The sequence below is a fragment of the Pseudoliparis swirei genome, chromosome 8, assembly GCF_029220125.1.
Source record: "Pseudoliparis swirei isolate HS2019 ecotype Mariana Trench chromosome 8, NWPU_hadal_v1, whole genome shotgun sequence".
Lineage (NCBI taxonomy): Eukaryota > Metazoa > Chordata > Actinopteri > Perciformes > Liparidae > Pseudoliparis > Pseudoliparis swirei.
Genome location: NC_079395.1, coordinates 4,469,175 through 4,488,033, shown reverse-complemented (window position 1 = coordinate 4,488,033; position 18,859 = coordinate 4,469,175). Strand labels below are relative to the sequence as shown.

General features: G+C 38.5%; 1 protein-coding gene and 6 non-coding genes across 7 annotated transcripts; 1 reads left to right on the top strand and 6 right to left on the bottom strand.

The window, feature by feature from the left end:
* Positions 1-47: 47 nt before the first annotated feature.
* trnas-uga (transfer RNA serine (anticodon UGA)) lies at positions 48-129 on the bottom strand. The gene has a single exon. It is a non-coding gene; the product is annotated as a tRNA-Ser (tRNA).
* A 450-nt stretch (positions 130-579) lies between these two features.
* On the bottom strand, positions 580-661 carry trnas-cga (transfer RNA serine (anticodon CGA)). The gene has a single exon. It is a non-coding gene; the product is annotated as a tRNA-Ser (tRNA).
* A 182-nt stretch (positions 662-843) lies between these two features.
* Positions 844-921, bottom strand: trnas-uga (transfer RNA serine (anticodon UGA)). The gene has a single exon. It is a non-coding gene; the product is annotated as a tRNA-Ser (tRNA).
* Positions 922-4,251: 3,330 nt separating this feature from the next.
* On the bottom strand, positions 4,252-4,333 carry trnas-uga (transfer RNA serine (anticodon UGA)). The gene has a single exon. It is a non-coding gene; the product is annotated as a tRNA-Ser (tRNA).
* A 185-nt stretch (positions 4,334-4,518) lies between these two features.
* On the bottom strand, positions 4,519-4,600 carry trnas-uga (transfer RNA serine (anticodon UGA)). Its single transcript has one exon. It is a non-coding gene; the product is annotated as a tRNA-Ser (tRNA).
* Positions 4,601-4,785: 185 nt separating this feature from the next.
* Positions 4,786-4,867, bottom strand: trnas-uga (transfer RNA serine (anticodon UGA)). The gene has a single exon. It is a non-coding gene; the product is annotated as a tRNA-Ser (tRNA).
* Positions 4,868-8,187: 3,320 nt separating this feature from the next.
* Positions 8,188-18,304, top strand: LOC130198379 (double-stranded RNA-specific editase B2-like). Its single transcript, XM_056421531.1, has 8 exons — positions 8,188-9,102; positions 10,791-10,911; positions 11,737-11,905; positions 12,943-13,106; positions 14,052-14,205; positions 14,701-14,882; positions 15,550-15,731; positions 16,408-18,304. The coding sequence occupies exons 1-8, from the start codon at positions 8,188-8,190 to the stop codon at positions 16,570-16,572; spliced, it is 2,052 nt and encodes a 683-aa protein (XP_056277506.1). The 3' UTR covers positions 16,573-18,304.
* The last annotated feature ends 555 nt before the right edge of the window (positions 18,305-18,859 follow it).

Sequence of the window (18,859 nt, the reverse complement as noted above, 5' to 3'; positions counted from 1 at the left end):
TGATATTGCGTATGTATAAAGTGAAGAAATTCAACAACTCCCTAATACGCTGTGAGTAGGGTTTGAACCTACGCAGGGAGACCCCATTGGATTTCAAGTCCAACGCCTTAACCACTCGGCCATCACAGCTCTTGAGCTGTGGCAATTGCACTGTTGTCCACAGGGACATCCAAAGTAAACTCAAACTTTAAAAGTATTAATGAAATCTTTGAAATTTGAGATTAGAATTCAATTACACATTGAATATCATGTCCAATATTGTTTCTGATAATGTGTCGGTATAAAGAACATGAAATTCAACAATTCCTTATACGCTGTGAGCAGGGTTTGAACCTGCTGGGAGACCCCATTGATTTCAAATCCAACGCCTTAACCTCTCGGCCATCACAGCTCTTGAAATGTCAATGCCACTGTTGTCCACAGGGACATCCAAAGTCAACACAAACTTAAAAAGTCTGACTGAAAGCTTTAGACTTAAAACATTATTCATAGTATTCAAAGACCTAGTAAATTTCATGTCCAAAATTGTTTCTGATATTGCGTATGTATAAAGTGAAGAAATTCAACAACTCCCTTATACGCCGTGAGCAGGGTTTGAACCTACGTGGGGAGACCCCATTTGATTTCGAATCCAACGCCTTAACCTCTCGGCCATCACAGCTCTTGAACTGTGGCAATTTCACTGTTGTCCACAGGGACATCCAAAGTAAACTCAAACTTAAAAAGTATTAATGAAATCTTTGAAATTTGAGATTAGAATTCAATTACACATTGAATATCATGTCCAATATTGTTTCTGATAATGCGTCGGTATAAAGAACATGAAATTCCCACGTCCTTATACACTGTGAGCAGGGATTGAACCTGCGGGAGACCCCATTGATTTCAAGTCCAACGCCTTAACCTCTCGGCCATCACAGCTCTTGAAATGTGGTAATGCCACTGTTGTCCACAGGGACATCCAAAGTCAACACAAACTTAAAAAGTCTGACTGAAAGCTTTAGACTTAAAACATTATTCATAGTATTCAAAGACCTAGTAAATTTCATGTCCAAAATTGTTTCTGATATTGCGTATGTATAAAGTGAAGAAATTCAACAACTCCCTTATACGCTGTGAGCAGGGTTTGAACCTACGCGGGGAGACCCCATTGGATTTCGAATCAATCGCCTTAACAACTTAGCCATCACAGCTCTTGAACTGTGGCAATTTCACTGTTGTCCACAGGGACATCCAAAGTCAACACAAACTTAAATCAGTTTAAGATTAGATCAAGCAAATAAATTTAAAAAGTTTGTACTGATATGGATTAAAATAATGTAGGGTTTGACCTCTGGAATCCATTTTTAATCAGTTAACTCGATACAGTTTGAACTAGAAGCCATGTTTCAAACCTTAACACTCAAACAGCATATTAATGATTTGTAAGTCATTAAATTAAAATCTTAAAATTGTATCTGAAGGTTTAAGTCATAAATTCATTCCATAGTGTAAAGTTTTTCCAAAACTGTAAATTGATTTAATTCAAATCATACGCTTTAACTGTGTTGTCACCCTTGCATTACCCAAAACCCCTCCCCCCCTTTTTAAAAGAAACCCTGTTTAAAAATCCCCAAAAAAAACTTTAAAAATTTTAAATTTGATTAAAACATTATTATAGATTCAAAACCCTTTTTTTTAAAATTTTTTTTTTTAAAAAATGAAAATTAACAACCCCTTAACGGGGAAAGGGTTTAACCCGGGGCCCTTGGCCCCCCCAAATCCCACCAATTTTAAAGGGGGAAATTTTCCCCCTAAAAAACCAAAAAAAAAAAAATTTTTTTTAAAAAAATTAAATTAAAAATTAAAATTTTTTAAATTTTTTAAATTTTTTTTAAAAAAAAATTAAAAAACCCTTTTCCTTGGGGGGGCCCGGGGGCCCCCTTTTTTCCAACCCAAAACCCCCCCCCCCAATTTAAATTTTAAACCCTTTTAAGGGGTCCAAAAAAAAATTAAAATTTTTAAAGTTTAATTAAAAAATTTTTTTTAAAAAAACCTATTTTCGTAAAATTGGAAATTTTATTTAAAAAAAACCAAAACCCTTTAAAACCGTGGAGGGGGAACCCGGGGCCCCAGATTTTTTAATCCCAAACCCCTTAAATCCCTCCCCTTTTTTTCCCAAAATCCCAAATAAAAAATTAAAATTTTTGAAATTTAAAATTTAAAAAAAAATTAAATTTTCTGTAAAAGTTTGAATTTGCGGAAAAAAGAAACCCCCCCCTTAACCGGGAAGGGGTTTAACCTGGGAACCCCTTTTTCCCCCCTTAACCCCCCAAATTTTAAATTGGAATTTTTAAGGGAAAAAAAAAAACAAAAATTTTTTGGTTTTTTCTAAAAAAATTAAATTAAACATTCCAATTTTGTTTGCTTGAAAAAAAAGTTCAAAACCCCCTTTTCCCTTGGGAGGGTTTAATGGGGCCCTTTTTTCCAACCCCCACCCCACAATTTTTAAAAACTTTTCCACAGGGAATCCAAAAAAACCCAAAAAAATTTTCTGAAATTTTTTTTAAAAAATTTTTCAACCGAAATTTTAAAATTTTTTTGGGGGTTTTTTTAAAAAAGTTAACAAATCCTTTGCTTGACGGGTTTTCCCGGGGAAATTTTAAAAAAAATTAAAATCGGCCTAAGCTTTGAAATTTAAAATTTTTTCCCCGGGTCCCGCCCAAAACAAAACAAAAAATTTTTTGAAATTTTAAAATTTTTAATTTTAAATTAAATTCATTAAAAATTTTTTTTTAAAATAAAAATTCCAAACCCTTTTTTTCCTGGCCCTTTTTTCCCCTAAAAACCAAAATTTAAAACCCCCTTAAATGTTAAAATTTTAAATTTAAAAACCCCCTTTTTTAAAAATTTTTAAATTTTTAAAAAAAATTTTAAATAAACCTGAAAAAATTTTAAAAAATTGGATTTAAAAGTTAAAATCCCAAAAATTTGGGGGTTAATTTAGGGGCCCCGGGAACCCCAAAAAACCCCTTTAAAAAAGCTTAAATTTTGGGTCAAACCAAAATTAAAGCCAAATTTTTAAAAGGGCTAAAAAAAAAATTTAAAACCCCATTTTAATTAAAATTTTTTAATTTTTAAATAAAATTAACCCCCCTTTTTAAATTTTAAAAAATCCCCCAAGGGGTTTTTGAAACCCCCAAAAAATTTTTTTTCCCCCTTTTTAAAAACCCAAATTTCAAACCCCTTTTTGGAAAGAAAAAAAATTAAAAATTTTTTAAAACTTAAATTTAAATTAAAGTTTAAATTAAAAATCCAATTTTCCCTTTGGGGGGTTTAAGGGTTTCCCCTTTTTCCCCAAAATTAACCAAAAATTTTAAAAAAACCCCTTAAAGGTAGTTTTTTTCCAAAAACATTAAAAAATTTTTTAAAACAAAAAATTAAAATTTAAAAACCTTTACTTAAAATTTTTAAACAAATTTAAAACTTTTAAATTTCGGTTTCGGTTTTAATGGGAAAACCAAATTTTTTTCCCCGGGTTTAAACCCAACCCCTTTTAATCAAAAAAACTTTTCCAAACCCCCCAAGTCAAAACTTTTAAAGCCCAAAAGCATTTTAAAATTTAAAAAAAAATTAAAATTTTTATAGGGATAAAAAAGGGGGAAATTAAACCCCATTGGTTTTCGTTTTTCCCCCCGGGAAATTTGGGTTTAACAACCCTTTTCCACGGGAACCGGGAAAAAAATTTTGATTTTAAAAAATCCCCAAAACCCTTAAAATTTAAAATTTTAAAGGGTTTAAAAACAAAAATTTAAAATTTTTAGTTTAAAGTTTTAATTTTTGAAAAAAAATTTAAAACCCCAATTTTTTCCCCCCAAAAAGGAAAAAAAATCCAACCTTTGGGGGCCCCTTTAACCAAAGTTTGAAAAAAGCTTAAACCCTCAATTTTTAAAAATTGTTTGTTTTTCCCAAAGAAAAATTTAAAATTTTTGGAGTTTAAAAAAAATTCAAATCCAAACCCTTAAAATTTTCCCGGGCAAATTTTTTTAAAAACCAAAAAACCCCTTTAAGATTAGGGTTTCCCGGGGAAAAATTAAAAAAAAATTAAACTTTAAAAAAAAAATTGGGAAAACAAATTTGTTTCCCAAGGGTTAAAAGGGAAAAAAAAAAACCCCCATTTAAAAAGTTAACCCCCAAAAAACCAAAATTTGTCCAAAATTGTTTCTGATATTGCGTATGTACAAATTGAAGAAATTCAACAACTCCCGTATACGCTGTGAGAAGGGTTTGAACCTACGCGGGGAGACCCCATTGGATTTCAAGTCCAACGCCTTAACCACTCGGCCATCACAGCTCTTGAACTGTGGCAATTTCACTGTTGTCCACAGGGACATCCAAAGTAAACTCAAACTTAAAAAGTATTAATGAAATCTTGGAAATTTGAGATTAGAATTCAATTACACATTGAATATCATGTCCAATATTGTTTCTGATAATGCGTCGGTATAAAGAACATGAAATTCCAACCGTTCCCTTATACGCTGTGAGCAGGGTTTGAACCTGCGTGGGGAGACCCCATTGGATTTCAAAGCCAACGCCTTAACCTCTCGGCCATCACAGCTCTTGAACTGTGGCTATTCCACTGTTGTCCACAGGGATGGCCCAAGTCAACTCAAACTTAAAAAGTATTAATGAAAGCTTTCAAATATGATATTAGAATTCAATTACACATTGAATATCATGTCCAATAAGGTTTTTGATAATGCGTCTGTATTAAGGACATGAAATTCCCACCGTTCCCTAATACGGTGTGAGTAGGGTTTGAACCTGAGCGGGGAGACCCCATTGGATTTCAAATCCAACGCCTTAACCACTCGGCCATCACAGCTAATGATATGTGGTAATACCACTTTTGTCCACATAGACAGCCAAAGTCAACGCAAACTTAAAAAGTAAGAATGAAAGCTTTCACATTTGAAAATTGTGAGTAGGATTAAAAGTGAGTAGGGTTTGGACCTACTCGGGAAGATCCCATTCTTTTAATCTTGGTGGTAAAGAAAAAAACTTTAAAAAGTAAAAGATTTATAAACCTTGTAAGGCACTTCAAAACGCATATTTATGTTCTTATTAAGTGCATTATTTAGGATTTATTGTATCTTTTGGGAAGGGTAAGTCATCCAAATCTTGCCATTGTAAATGTTTGTTTCCGAAAACAAAACCTGTAAATTAATAATTTGCAAATATACCTTTAACCCTTGTGTTGCCTTCGGGTCATTTTGACCCGATTCAATATTTAACCCTCCTGTCGCCTTCGGGTCAATTTGACCCGATTCAATGTTTAATGTCGGTGTTCTTTCGGGAGTCAACAAACAAACATAAAGTACCTCACACTTAAACTTGGAAAACAATATTAATTCTAATAATTTTCTGGAGATTTTAATAGCTGGGGTCATATTGACCTCAAGGGTAAAATATGTTAGTAAATATAAAGGTAACAGGAGGGTTAAACATTGAATCGGGTCATATTGACCCGAAGGCGACAGGAGGGTGAAACATTGAATCGGGTCAAATTGACCCGAAGGCAACACAAGGGTTAAGTGGAGTTAACTAAATACAAATCAAGTTTGATGGAGAAGTCTTCTCATATAAACATCAGGAAAGTAAAGGTACTGATAGGGAAGCCGTCGATAGAGAAATTATTTCAAGAAGTTTCCTTATTTCTTTGCCCTTGAGGAAAGACAGTCCACATTACAAGTAAATGGAACTGCTTTCCATTAATTACGCTTAGTAAATGAGATTATCTACAGCTGTCAAACCACACACACACACACACACACACACGCCGGACAGGGAGCGGGTGCTTCTCGCTTTCCCCCTGCCATGCCTAATTTCATTATTCTATTAAAAAAGGTTCATTAGCAGCGGCTGGATGGAGAAACTTTGCATCTAACGTTTGATAAACACAAACGCTGTAAAATATAAAGCTCAGCAAACTATGGCAATCAGTTGAGGATCTCGCCGACACTGAGGGGGTACTTTCACGGCGTAGGACCTGATACCAAACGTGAGTCACGTTGAGCAGAGACGTACCATGCACGGCTTTTGATTGGCCCATAGATATTTGCCCTTAAACTCTTGTTAAGTATGTTAAGGCTCTAGGAAGTCCCAAAGCAGTAAATTAATTAATAATTTCATTATTCGTCCCAAAATCACAACTTGAAGTGTTCTGGTATGACATAACATCGGAAACAAAAAGGTTTAGTATTCTTTTGTAGTGATTCAAAAGACAAACTGACTAATATGAAGTGCATTTTTTTTTATTAATTCAAACTTTCATATCACCTGTCTATCACAACAGCAGCTGCATTTTCACATCTAAATTGCTGCACGACCCCCTTTTTGTGTGCTTGTTGAAAAGATTACAGGTAGATAAAGAAGACTTTTTGGCATGTTGCAAACCCTCTTCTTAAATCAAGTGTAATGTCTAATACCGCAGTTCTCAAATGGGTGTGAGTCCATGAAATGCTCCTCGAATGGGAGAGAGTTTTTTTACGAGCAAGGGGGAAAGAGGAAAGTGAGTGTGGGAAAGTTTAAATGGCTCAGCCGGTGTAATGCAAAGAAAAACATGGTTATTATCTTTTTCAACCCCAAAATAAATGGCCCCATTAGCTATGATGGTGCAGGTCATTAAAAACACCTCCAACCTCCAACCTGCTGCTGCCTTCAGAAGTTCCTGACTCACATCATTACATTTACTTCCCGTCTCACAGCTCTTGCTCATATCAACCCACCCACCACTTAATGGCATCACACGCCTAATATAACTGCAAGGTGCAAGGTTAATGCAGAATAGTTTAGTGTGCACTCTTCATTATTGTAATGACTTTAAGTTTGCATCGCAGTGCCCTCCAGTATCACCAGTTACCGGGTATTAAAAATAAAAAAAATAGGCAAAACGGGCAATAAAATCACCCATCAGAAGAGCATGCATCTTAAAGTGACTGTTTCAGAAGTAAGACTTGTTTATTAATGGGTTTTTTCAAAATCAATTTCACCATTTTACAGTTTCAGTGAAATTCATCAGAATTTGATTCATACAGCTTTATGTTAGTTGCAATATTTTGTATTATTTAATTTAAATGTTTCATTTGAGTTTAAAGGTCAAATAAAATGAATAATGTATCCCAATATGCTACAGAATGTGTCTGGAATCAATTGCGACGGGTATACCAGTACTTTAAAATTACAAAAAGTCTTCGAATGGCTTAATATATGAAGTAGAAATATATATTTATATATATATATATATATATATATATATATATATATATATACACACTACCGTTCAAAAGTTTGGGGTCACTTAGAAATGTCTTTATTTTTCAAAGAAAAGCACTGTTTTTTCAATAAAGATAACATTAATCAAAAATACACTCAATACATTGTTCATGTGGTAAATTAATATTCAAGGTGGAAGTGTCTGGTTTCTAATGAAATATCTCCAGAGGTGTATAGAGGCTCATTTCCATCAACGATCACTCCAGTGTTCTAATGGTACATTGTGTTTGCTAATCGCCTTAGAAGACTAATGTCTGATTAGAAAACCCGTGCAATTATGCTAGCACAGCTGAAAACAGTTATGCTGGTGATATAAGCTATAACTGGCCTTCCTTTGAGCTTGAAGTTTGTAGAACAAAATTAATACTTCAAATATTAATCATTATTTCTAACCTTGTCAATGTCTTGACTATATGTTCTATGAAATGTTCAATTCATTTGATAAATAAAAGTGTGAGTTTTCATGGAAGACACGAAATTGTCTGGATGACCCCAAACTTTTGAACGGTAGTGTATGTATATAATTTCCCATTGCAGGGCATATTTCTCTTTGTTTATGTCTGTATGTGGTGTATATTCTGTGTCTGTAATTGAGATAATTTCCCGAAAAACACAACAACAACAAAATTATATATCTGAAACAGAAGTGAAATACTGCATCTTACTGCGTCATATTGTGGAGAAAATGCACCTTCATATTTCATATGTTTATTTTGCTGTTTTTCAGAACGAGACAACGTGTTATCAACTCTCATCAGTCCCATAAAACACTGGGAGACCGGAGCATCATCAGCTGAGAATGCAGACAATTCAAGTAAATATTTTTCCTTCGTAAACAGCTACCATGTACCATGGCCTCACAGGGTTCAAATGTTGTTGATTCTGACAGGTACAAGCAGTTTGGAGGTGAAAGAGAACCAGGATGATGAAATCCCGGTGGACCGTGACCTGCTCCGAAAGTACCATCCATCAGCGTTTTGCACGACTTTCCTCAAACACGGATCGAGAGCTCTGAAGAGGAAGCAGCCGCTGGCGGATGGAAAAGACCGACTGCTCCTCCAAAGCTACCCGACCTGTAAAAGAACAGCCTGGGCTGTTGCTCAGAAGAACGCGCTGGTGCAGCTGAACGAGCTGCGACCCGGTCTGCGCTACGAGATCCCGTCAAAATCGGGCCCGCTGCATGCTCCGGTGTTCTCCGTAGGCGTCGAGGTGAACGGCTTCCACTTCGAGGGCCGAGGACCAACGAAAAAACAGGCCAAGATGAGGTCTGCGGAACTGGCCCTCCGGTCGTTCATCCAGTTCCCCAACGCCTCCCAGGCTCACGCCACGATGGGGAGCCTCACCAGCACTGCCGATTTCACTGCGGACATCCCCCACCCTTTCCTCCGAGAATTTGAGTTGCGTGAAAGCTGTGATCTTCTGCACCGCAACACAGCGAAAAAAGAGTTGTTTTCCAGCGTTTACAACCACAGACGACTCGTACGACTCACGCTGGACTTCTCCTCGAGTCGTCCAAAAAGCCTTTTGGAGCAACTCAGCCCGGTGGCGCTGCTCAACGAGCTGCGACCGGGACTCAGGTACATGTGCCGGACGGAGAGGGTTCACGGCAGGACCGTGAGGAGTTTCGTCATGGTACTCCGGTTGGAGGGGAGGGTGTATGAAGGTTGTGGTCACAGTAAAAGATCGGCCAAGGCCCAGGCAGCCGAGGCCGCCCTGCGGTCTATTTATAACGTGAGTCTGGGACCGGAGAGGAAAGTCACGGGTCTCCAACATCAGCTACCTCAGGTAAGTAGCTCAGTCTTCTTTGGGCACAGCATTTACATTTTAAGATGTGTTTTTGATTGAAAGCTGCATTCGGTTTGACTATATATATATATATAGTTTCACGATAGGAAGTGTAGCTGTAACAAAAGATGTCTTATCGCCCCCTTGTGGCACAAATTAAACCAACATTTTAAGTTGACGATAAAAATGTTTGTATATTAAGCGAGAAAAAAATACTTACAACGGACAATTCGTGTCCATATAAGATAAGATAAGATAAGATAATCCTTTATTCGTCCCACAGTGGGAAAATTTCAGGAAGTACAAAAAAACTAAAAGATTGTATTTTTGACTATTTCTCAACCTGCCACGATGCTGGGTTGAAACATGACACATTGAAGAGTCCTTTAAAAACTAGGTCAGAAATGTTTCTTCACCCCAGTCAGATGCTCAATGTGTGTTTCACTGGGTGAATATTTTAAAATCACCCACCAACAGCTTTTAGCCTGCTGATGTTATATTCCATGAAACCAATGTCGTTTGGACGCTGATATCTCCGCAGTGGCTGAACAGACTTCTTTCCATTCAAACTGACATAAAATAGACATGATAATAAAACTGTTCTGCAGAAGTATTTGATGACAAATGTCCGGTTAGCAATAAGTATGGAGAGAAGAGACATACTTGGTACATCAGGAAATGCCCTTCATTTGTAAAAGATAGAATTCCCATCAATTGGAATTCTCCCTTTTTCTCTCGGGTTCTTGAGCCAGTCCTCTAAATGGTCTGGATAAATGTGTCTGAAGTGCGCCGCGTGCTCCCAAATGGAGTGCGCCCCCGCTCATCAGCGCGGCCGTCATGTCCTGAGGCCTGAGAGCTGGATGGCCGCCTGTACGCATCGTCTGTGTCATCCAAACAACTTCATTACGTCGCTGAGCCTCGGAGAATTGCTCCCGATGTTTTTTGCTGTCGCGGGCCGCTGAGCGCGGGTAATATAGAACCACGGCGTTACCCAAATATGCAAAGAAATATATCCAGACGTGTGGATACTTTATTCGACCCTGAAGGGATCCGATGAGAGACAGGAAACTGCAAGACACAACATTTTGGGTGGGGAAAATAAACATTTTGATGCTCTCAATATGAACAAAAAGGTGATTTTGCCACTTATTTCAGCTGACACAGCAAAACCACTTCAATACGAAGTGCCTGTTGGGCGGCGTGACGCCTTAATGAACGCTATTACAGCACATTAGGGATGAAGGCGGAGCGGCAGCAGACCGAGGAGATGGTGGTGGAGAGGGAAGGCGGTGTGAAGAGCATAGTAATCCGACAGATAATTGTTTAACACACTCATTACACACAACCTTGTGCCACCGTCATCCGGAAAAACACTCCCAAAGAAATGAAATCAAATAAACTACTGCTCTTACAAGATTGGCTGAGACATTTAAGGTAAAATATTAAGAATAGTTAATGGAATTAAGAGTTTCAATTCTATAAAAACAAGGTAATGCAACAAATTAAATGTTGGGTTTAATCCATATTCCCATATATTCCCATTGGGATACTTTTTCATTACACATCTGGAAGTCATTACTCAATCCAATGTTTACACACAGACAGGTCATCGATTCAGTGACTTTTGGGTCCATTGATGTTCACCCTCCACACTTGAAACACTGTGAACAACATTTCTTCTTCTGCAGTTCTTCGCAGAGTCGATCTTCCACCTGGTTGGAGAGAAATACTCCGAGCTGACAGACGGCTGCTCCTCTACCTCCTCGCACGGCCATCACAAAGTCCTGGCAGCGGTCGTAATGACCAGAGGTGAGTGGTAGAGAGAGAGAGAGATACATAGACACTATTATTGAAAATATGCGTTAAAATCAGACACAAATAATTTTTTATCCAACTTCGTGATCGTGTTACCGCCCACTTTCACGAATCAACCAATCAGCGGATGGCATGAAACACTGGCACACTGCCCATGGCACACTGGCGAGCTTGCGTTATGCCGATAAACATATTTGGCTGAAACTCACTTTGCTTAACCGTCAATTCATGTTTCCATCTTTTCCTTTAGCCGCCACACTTTCTTCCTCTGCTTCTTTTCATGTCTTTGAATGCGTTGAAGTCAGAATATGCCAATAAGGCAAGATTGAACAACTAACTCTGTGATCTATGATCTGACTGTTGTGAAACGCCACAAATATTGGGTCGTGTGAAAATACTTAAGAATTGTATCGACACTAATGCCGAAACAATTTTAAAAAATATCCAATCTTCTGACTTTTTCAACTCAAATTCAAAGAAAAGGATCGTACACAACTGTCTGCACAAACGCAGCAACAGATCTTCTTTCCTGTCACTCAAAAAAAACACTTGTCCGAAATCAGCCAAACAGTGCGGAAGCTTCCGCTGGCCTCTTGCATGAAAAACGCTCCACGGCAATTCCAATAAAAGAGATTCTTTGGCGAGGCGTTGGAGTGATTGATCAGATACTTTTCATTGGCTCGTCTCAGGACTTCGAGGCTCTGGGAGTCAAGTGAGGCGTCTCGATTGACTCACGCTGATCGTCTCATCGAGAGTCAAATAATTTAGCTCAACAACATTCTTTTTTAACCCACGCCCCTTTTCGTTTTCCTTATCCAGGCTTTGACCTGAGGTCAGCGCAGGTTGTGTCACTGGCCACGGGGACCAAGTGTCTGGACTCGGACAACGCTGGCGACCACGGCGCTACGCTCAGCGACTGCCATGCCGAAGTCCTCAGCCGGAGGGCGCTGGTTCGATTCCTGTATGCCCAGCTGGAGCTGCTGCTCTGGTATGCAAAACTCAAAACAAGTTGTTTTTTTATAGTGTGTGGTCTTGGTTGGGAATTTGACTTCAATGTCGTTGTTTTTAAGAGCTTCAAGTCGGGCGTAATTCTGTTTTTCTCTTATTGCCCACAAATCCCAAATTTCTAGCTCTATGATCCAAACACATGTGTTCATGGTGAAGAAGCAACATGTCACCCAGTGCACAGGGGGGCTCACTGATGTGTGTTCTAATGAAGCTCTTTGGCTCAGAGGAAGAAGAGATATCCAGCTTTGATATACAAACAATACTTAACCCCTTTGGCTCTGGTGCACATGGGATTTCACGACAATAAGAAAAACATCCAGACGTACATGTTGTTTCACGCAAGCTATATCTGTATTTTGCTGGTTTAAAGTGGTAATGCTCTGTCGGGTCAACGCTTACTTTATTTGACGGGGACAGTGCACAGTTTCTTAGCTGGACCACCGTTAGCTATGAGCTCATTTACGTCTGAATCCCCTATGCAGGAAACAGGATAACAACATATGTGTTGGTATAAAAACACAATTACAAGAAGTACGATAACAACATCAGCAACAACATCAAGGCAGCACAACTGACAGGCAAGATTGAACAACATTAAGGCATGTCGAGGGTTTGCATCCACGCATGATGAGGCACAAGGTGGTCGTCAGGTGTTTCAACTCATCATAATTTAACAGTGTAAAAGTCAGATGACACTAACTTAAATCGTATTGGGCGTTGAAAATCAAACTAACTGCACAAAACAAGGGTTGTTGTTAGTGCCCCAATATCTTAAAATAACCACAGCGAACTTCATGTGCAAGGAATGACTGAAAAGCGTGTCAATAATTACAAACTCACAAGTGATAATTGACAGTTGAAATGATGCGGTTTCACCATGGGGATCGAAACTGGTTCATCTACATTGAAGTCAGTCTTATGTCAGTCTTGAGTCAGTCTGAAGTCAGTCTTTTGTTGGTCTTGTTTCTTTCTTCTCTGTCTCACGTTGCACCTCTCGCTTGTCTTTCCCCTCTGAAGTGAGCCAGCAGAGTGTGAGGAACAATCCATCTTTGAACCAAATGAAGGCGCTGGCGGCGGCGGCGGCTTCCGACTGCGTGACGCCGTCCTCTTCCACATGTACGTCAGCTCGTCGCCGTGTGGAGACGCTCGACTCAACTGCCCCTACGAGACCACCGCCACATGTGAGACCAACACGTTTAGACGAGAGTGACGACGAGATGACGCCGACTAACATTTCTGCTTCTAAACCCTTTGCAGCTTCGCGATTTGGTGTTTTTAACAGTTCGTACTTTTGCTGTCAACACGTGAAGAAATGAATGCCGGATACTTCTGGCTTTATTAAGCAGCTTAGTCTTAGAATGACTGAATAAAATGTCATCTACGTCCAGATATCGTCAGCAGCTGCATGGGAATTGTGGCAGCTAGAGGGGCGGGGACTCTAATTGGCCTTGGCTGCTGGCTGGTTGGTAATCAGCCAGCTGCTCTGGCCAATTAGAGACCCCGCCCCTCTAGCTGCCACAGGAATCAAAAAATGAATTAATCTAAGAATGAGAAGGGACTCATCAGAAATAAACTGGAATACAATGCAGCAGCAAGACAGTTTTTGTGGTGAATAAGAAGAAGACAAGTTCACCAGCCATGCTGGGCATTCTGGGTAATAAAGGAATCGGGAACATAAGTCGGCACTTTTATTTCCGTCCGATCTTTGTCAAGGTAGTTTCTTAACTTCATATGGGCATTGTTATTGAGGAGAGGGAAAGGGACTAAATAAAACAAAAAAATGTTTTACATGAATAAAAAAATGACACAATGACATTTTGACCTGCTGGTGGCGTGACGGCGAAGAGTTGGATGGTCACCAAATGTATTACGATTAATCGTGGGGAGGCCATAAAAGACTTTACCAAATTTAATTCCAATATGTGTAATAGTTGTGCTGGTTTTTCACTCAACAACAGCAAAAGGGAAATTTATGGTGGTGCTTTCATGAATCTCCTGATAATCTGTTAATTATTGACATATTTCAGTCTGGATCAAAGTGTCGGACGGATGGACAGACCAACGTTGCTGTCCCTAGAAAAAAACAGTATTAGTCACCTTCTTTCTTCCGTTTCTTCTCGGCTCAGATCCCAGCAAGAGGTTCCACTGTCACCTCAGGGTGAAGGTGGATGGAGGAGAAGGGACGCTGCCCATCACAGTGCGAAGAGCCAATCAGAACCGGGGCGGCGTGTCGGCGGGAAAAGCTCTCGTCACCATGTCCTGCACCGACAAGCTGGCAAAGTGAGTTTATAATCTGCCCTGGAAGGTGTGCTCTGATATTACTAACCTTGTAGCCAAGATAACTTAGAGTTTAAACTCAAATAAAGCGGTTTACAAGCCAACAGATAATCTGGATGAACTGGTTGTTTGTTAACCATCAACTGTTTGGGTTTCTGGAGCCGTCTGACTTCATTTTAGTGACTTCACAGAGTTACCAGACCTCAATATTATTATAATAACAATGATAATATATTTATTTTGCATGGCGTTTTAAAAAAGGTACTCAAAGGCACAATACCCAGAAATAAATAATGATATAATATAAAAGACGAAGTTGGAATAAACTGGAATAATTGTTTAATAAATGTGAACGTTCGACTTAAGTGCATTTAACCATGAGATAACAACAAGAATCCAGAAAGTATCATTTCTTCAAGAAAGCCAAACAACAACTTGCTATTAGTAGGTGTCATTTAAGTGCTACTAAGTATTCTGTTGTGTTGTTTGTCTCGACAGGTGGAGCGTTGTGGGCCTCCAGGGGGCTCTCCTGTCTCACCTGGTGGAGCCCGTTTACCTGCACAGCCTGACGGTGGGCACGCTCAGCCACACGGGTCACCTGGGCCGGGCCTTGGCACGCCGCCTCGCGCCCGTCAAGCGCCTGCCCTTCCCGTACCGACGACAGCAGCTGCTGCTCGGCTGTAGGTCCAAATAATTCACACACTGGAAGTATACGATATGAAGAAGAATAAACAGTGATAGCAGAAAATCAAACCACAATAAACTAAATGTACAACAACTGAAAACCCTCAAAAAATCAAGTTGTATCATATAAATAAGTGTGATTATTAAATGTATTAAATCATAGTTTTACATTTTATGCAACTTTAAACGTGTACATTGCTGCATTTTAAAAGATTAATATTATTCTATTTAATCCACAATATTAATCTGACTATTGAGATATGAGACAAATATGAATATTTGTTGTACATTATATTGTTATACTACCAGACAGTACATACAGCGTCAACACTAACATGTTGTTTATATGTTAACTCATCCTTAATAATATAGATAATACATGATACCATGGTGTTTGGAGACTTTAAATACATGCCTACGCTTCTTTTTCTTTAATATTAATAAAAATGTTTTTTTTAATTACACTGTATGGGTAAACAAAGCTTTACTTAAGACACTGCGTGCATGTGTATCATGTTAGCATGCTAACATTACCACCAATACAAAGTACAGCTGAGGTTGGGAATGCCATTAGCTATATTTGGTCAAAAACCAAAACAGATCACCAGAATTAATTCTCAGGGGAATGTTTGGAGCAAATTTCATGGACATTTTTTCTCTCAGGTCTGAGTAGCAGCGAGATTCGGCCGGCGGGCAAAAAGCCGAGCGTCAGCGGCAACTGGAGCCGGGGTGACGGAGGCCTGGAGGAGATCAGCACCTCCACGGGGAGGAGGAGGGACTCGGGAACGCCGTCGCGGCTCTGCAGGCGCTCCGTGTTCGCCCGATGGCAACGGCTGCAGCGGCAGGTGGGTCAGAGACTCTGAAACCTCGTCGTGAACACAGACTCGTGTGAAAACATCCTTCTAGACATCCAAGTGAAGTAACAAGAAGCAATAAAACAACACAGAGTAATGATGGAATAAAGTGATAAAACAATGTAGACATCCAAGTGAAGTAACAAGAAGCAATAAAACAAAACACAGTAATGATGGAATAAAGTGATAAAACAATGTAGACACAGGTGAGGAGGTGAACTTAAAAGGTTGAACAGACCTGTCTCCTTTCTGATACTCCCATTTGTCAAACTCAGGTGTGACTAATAACATTATTGACCATTTAGATGCGTCAGCTCCAGGTCACTGCAGCCGAATCACCGGTGAGGGTTAACAGACACCGAATGTAATTAGTTGCACCTTTTGCTTTTCCCGCATTGCCAAGTCAAAATGTCGACCGTGTAAAATATCCATTTTCATGGTACAAGTGTCATTTTGAGGAGGCTGAGGAGGACGACACATGAGCAGTGCTATTTTTAGCCACGGCCACGTGTGCCACTCACTGGACTGTCATTGATTAACATTTCCAATCGTAAGGAACAGAGGTTGCAATCGTAACTCTGAAAATTAACCACAAATGTCATTTTTATTTGTCTATTTGGGTTATTTTGTGATGACAGTGAATCATGTTTTTGTCTTACTTTCTCAGTTGAACGGCGCAGGAGCAACACCCGGGACATATTCTGGTTCCAAGACGGCTGCTGGACGCTACCAACGGGCGATGCTGCAGTTCACCAGCGCTCTGCAGGAAGGAGGGCTGGGAACTTGGCTCAGAAAACCGCCAGAATTGGGTCACTTCAACGTCAGTGTGTGAAAAACTGTTTGTTAAAAGGCCAATTGTGAAGTGAAGTTCATGTTTGTTTGTTTTTGCGAGTGCGTGTAAAAGGTACAAATAATGTGACGCTAGATTGAGAAGAAAGTTGCTTATTTTACCCTTCATTTATGTTATGAGCTGATGAGAGAGACAAGTAAAGCATTTCTTCATAATGCAAATGAGCTCAAAATATTCAGAAAAAAGACTCAAATTCAGGCAAAAAGCTTGAGTAGATTTGTTCGTGTGTAATTTTATCTTAAGTTGCCTCATAGCTGCTAACTCTAGAAGATAATGCAAGCTCGTCTGGCCACCTTCTATTCATAACCATGATGCTGAAAACATTAAGTAACATTTAGGACATGTTATGAAGGTTGAACAAAGCAAAGCACTGTGTTTGAGTAAAGTTCCACAAACCACGTATTAACTGACAAAGAGATAGCACAGTTTAAGATGAACGTATAAATGTGGGTTTTGCGCTAATTAAGCATATTATAAAGACCGAAATAAAAAGTATCTGATATCGGAAGCTATGATACTTCCCTCATGGAGAAAAAATCTACAATCGGTTTTAACAAAATGGCTGCAGAAATTCAATCGGCTAATTTAACACCATCTTATTTTTTTGGGAACAAAACAGCTACAAATTTTGAACCAAATTATTGAACCTCCCGATTTATTGTGGTAAATGTGAATAAACGGTCAAGGGTTGTGTTTGCTCGCCCGGTGTGGATAGAATTAGATTATTAAACTTGTAAGGTGCCACCACTCACCTTTTTTGAAGTGATGACAGGCCAAAATGTCCTCACTTTCCAACAGTGTCCTCACTTATGGGTCTAAAACCTGTGGTCCTCACAAACACCTCAATACAGGATGACACACACTCACACTTGTCTTTGTCACTTAGGAGGACATCACATTAACGATATCAATGCTTTGGTGACTCTTCCTTACCTGAACCATAACCACTAAATTAATAAGTCAAACCAATACTCTAAACCAATTAACTCTAAAATGTTACCTTGAGGGGTCCATCTGTTTGTGCAGGTAAGTTCCCACAATGCAACTGCGTGACCATATTTATCTCCCCCATAATGTGATTAATGCAACATGACCAATGAAGTAAAAATCAGTTTCATTGGGCACAAGAGCTTCTGGTTTCTTTTACTTCTAAACTGAAAAAAATATTTTTATTTAATTTATACTTTTTGTATTTTGATTTAGAAAATGTGTTTTGTTGTTTCAGTAATTTATATTTAATTCAACTGTATGTCTTACTGCTCTATGCTCAATTATGTTAGTTTTTAGTAACCCTTCATGACATTATAAACAGTGTTCAGAGTGCATACCAGACTCAGGAGTGGGGGCACAGCGCCACCTAGTGGCAGTTTGTGTGCGTTACAAGATGTGGAGTCTAGATTTTACTGAAGCTAGAAACGTTATGATTAGAATTTAAATCCTTTTCCTCATTTGCCCTTAAGATTTATTATGTTTTGTCTTTAAAGCATTGATGTATTGCTTGATTTATTACACATATCCCCAAAAGGTTTTTAATGTTAGGGTAGTCGCCGTCTTTGTGTTAACTTACAGAAAGGTTTTCAGAGGTAAGGAATGTAAAACAAGTACTTCTGCTGAAAGCCACTAGTGTTTTATATTAGGGATGCAGAATGGATGTAGTTTATATTGGTCATGACTATTTTAAATTACTGGGAATAAAAGTATCTTATTTGTGTTAGTTCTTGTATTTGTATCACATACAGTATGTGAATGTTTTCATTTCCATGAGCGCTTCACATCGTCAATATTAATAAGAGGTCCTCATTTTGAGCCCAACATCACGATGTGAGGGAGCAAACGTGGCTACACAATGAGTTTATGAAATAATTTTACTTGTTAGTAAATGTCAAGAAAGAATGTTCACAAACAAACTTAGACTAATCGTGGAGTTTAGTTTTCTCTTAATTCTTTTGTCCACAAAGAATGAAAAAAAATAAGACGCTTATACAGGATGTCTACAGGAATAAACCAGTGAAATTTAAGACTTTTTAAGACTTTTTAAGACCACGTCTAAATAAAATTTAAGACCTAACTTACGATGGAAATATACATTAATCTAAATTAATTAATTCAAAGTAAACACACTGATGTCTGTTTAAAATTAACAGTATGGTGTAATGCAAAAGGATAACACGAATGTCATTGCTGTTGTAAATTATATTTATTAATACATGTTCAGAACATTTAAGTCCCATGAACAAATGCTTATAAAATCAAGTAAATATATTTTAAA

Bases quoted from the DNA above. Each gene is read 5' to 3' on its own strand.
- LOC130198379 (XM_056421531.1), top strand. From the start codon at position 8,188: ATGTTGTTGATTCTGACAGGTACAAGCAGTTTGGAGGTGAAAGAGAAC. The intron at 11,906-12,942 runs GTATGCAAAACT...TCCCCTCTGAAG, and splicing joins CAGCTGGAGCTGCTGCTCTG to TGAGCCAGCAGAGTGTGAGG. The intron at 14,883-15,549 runs GTAGGTCCAAAT...TTTTTCTCTCAG, and splicing joins ACAGCAGCTGCTGCTCGGCT to GTCTGAGTAGCAGCGAGATT.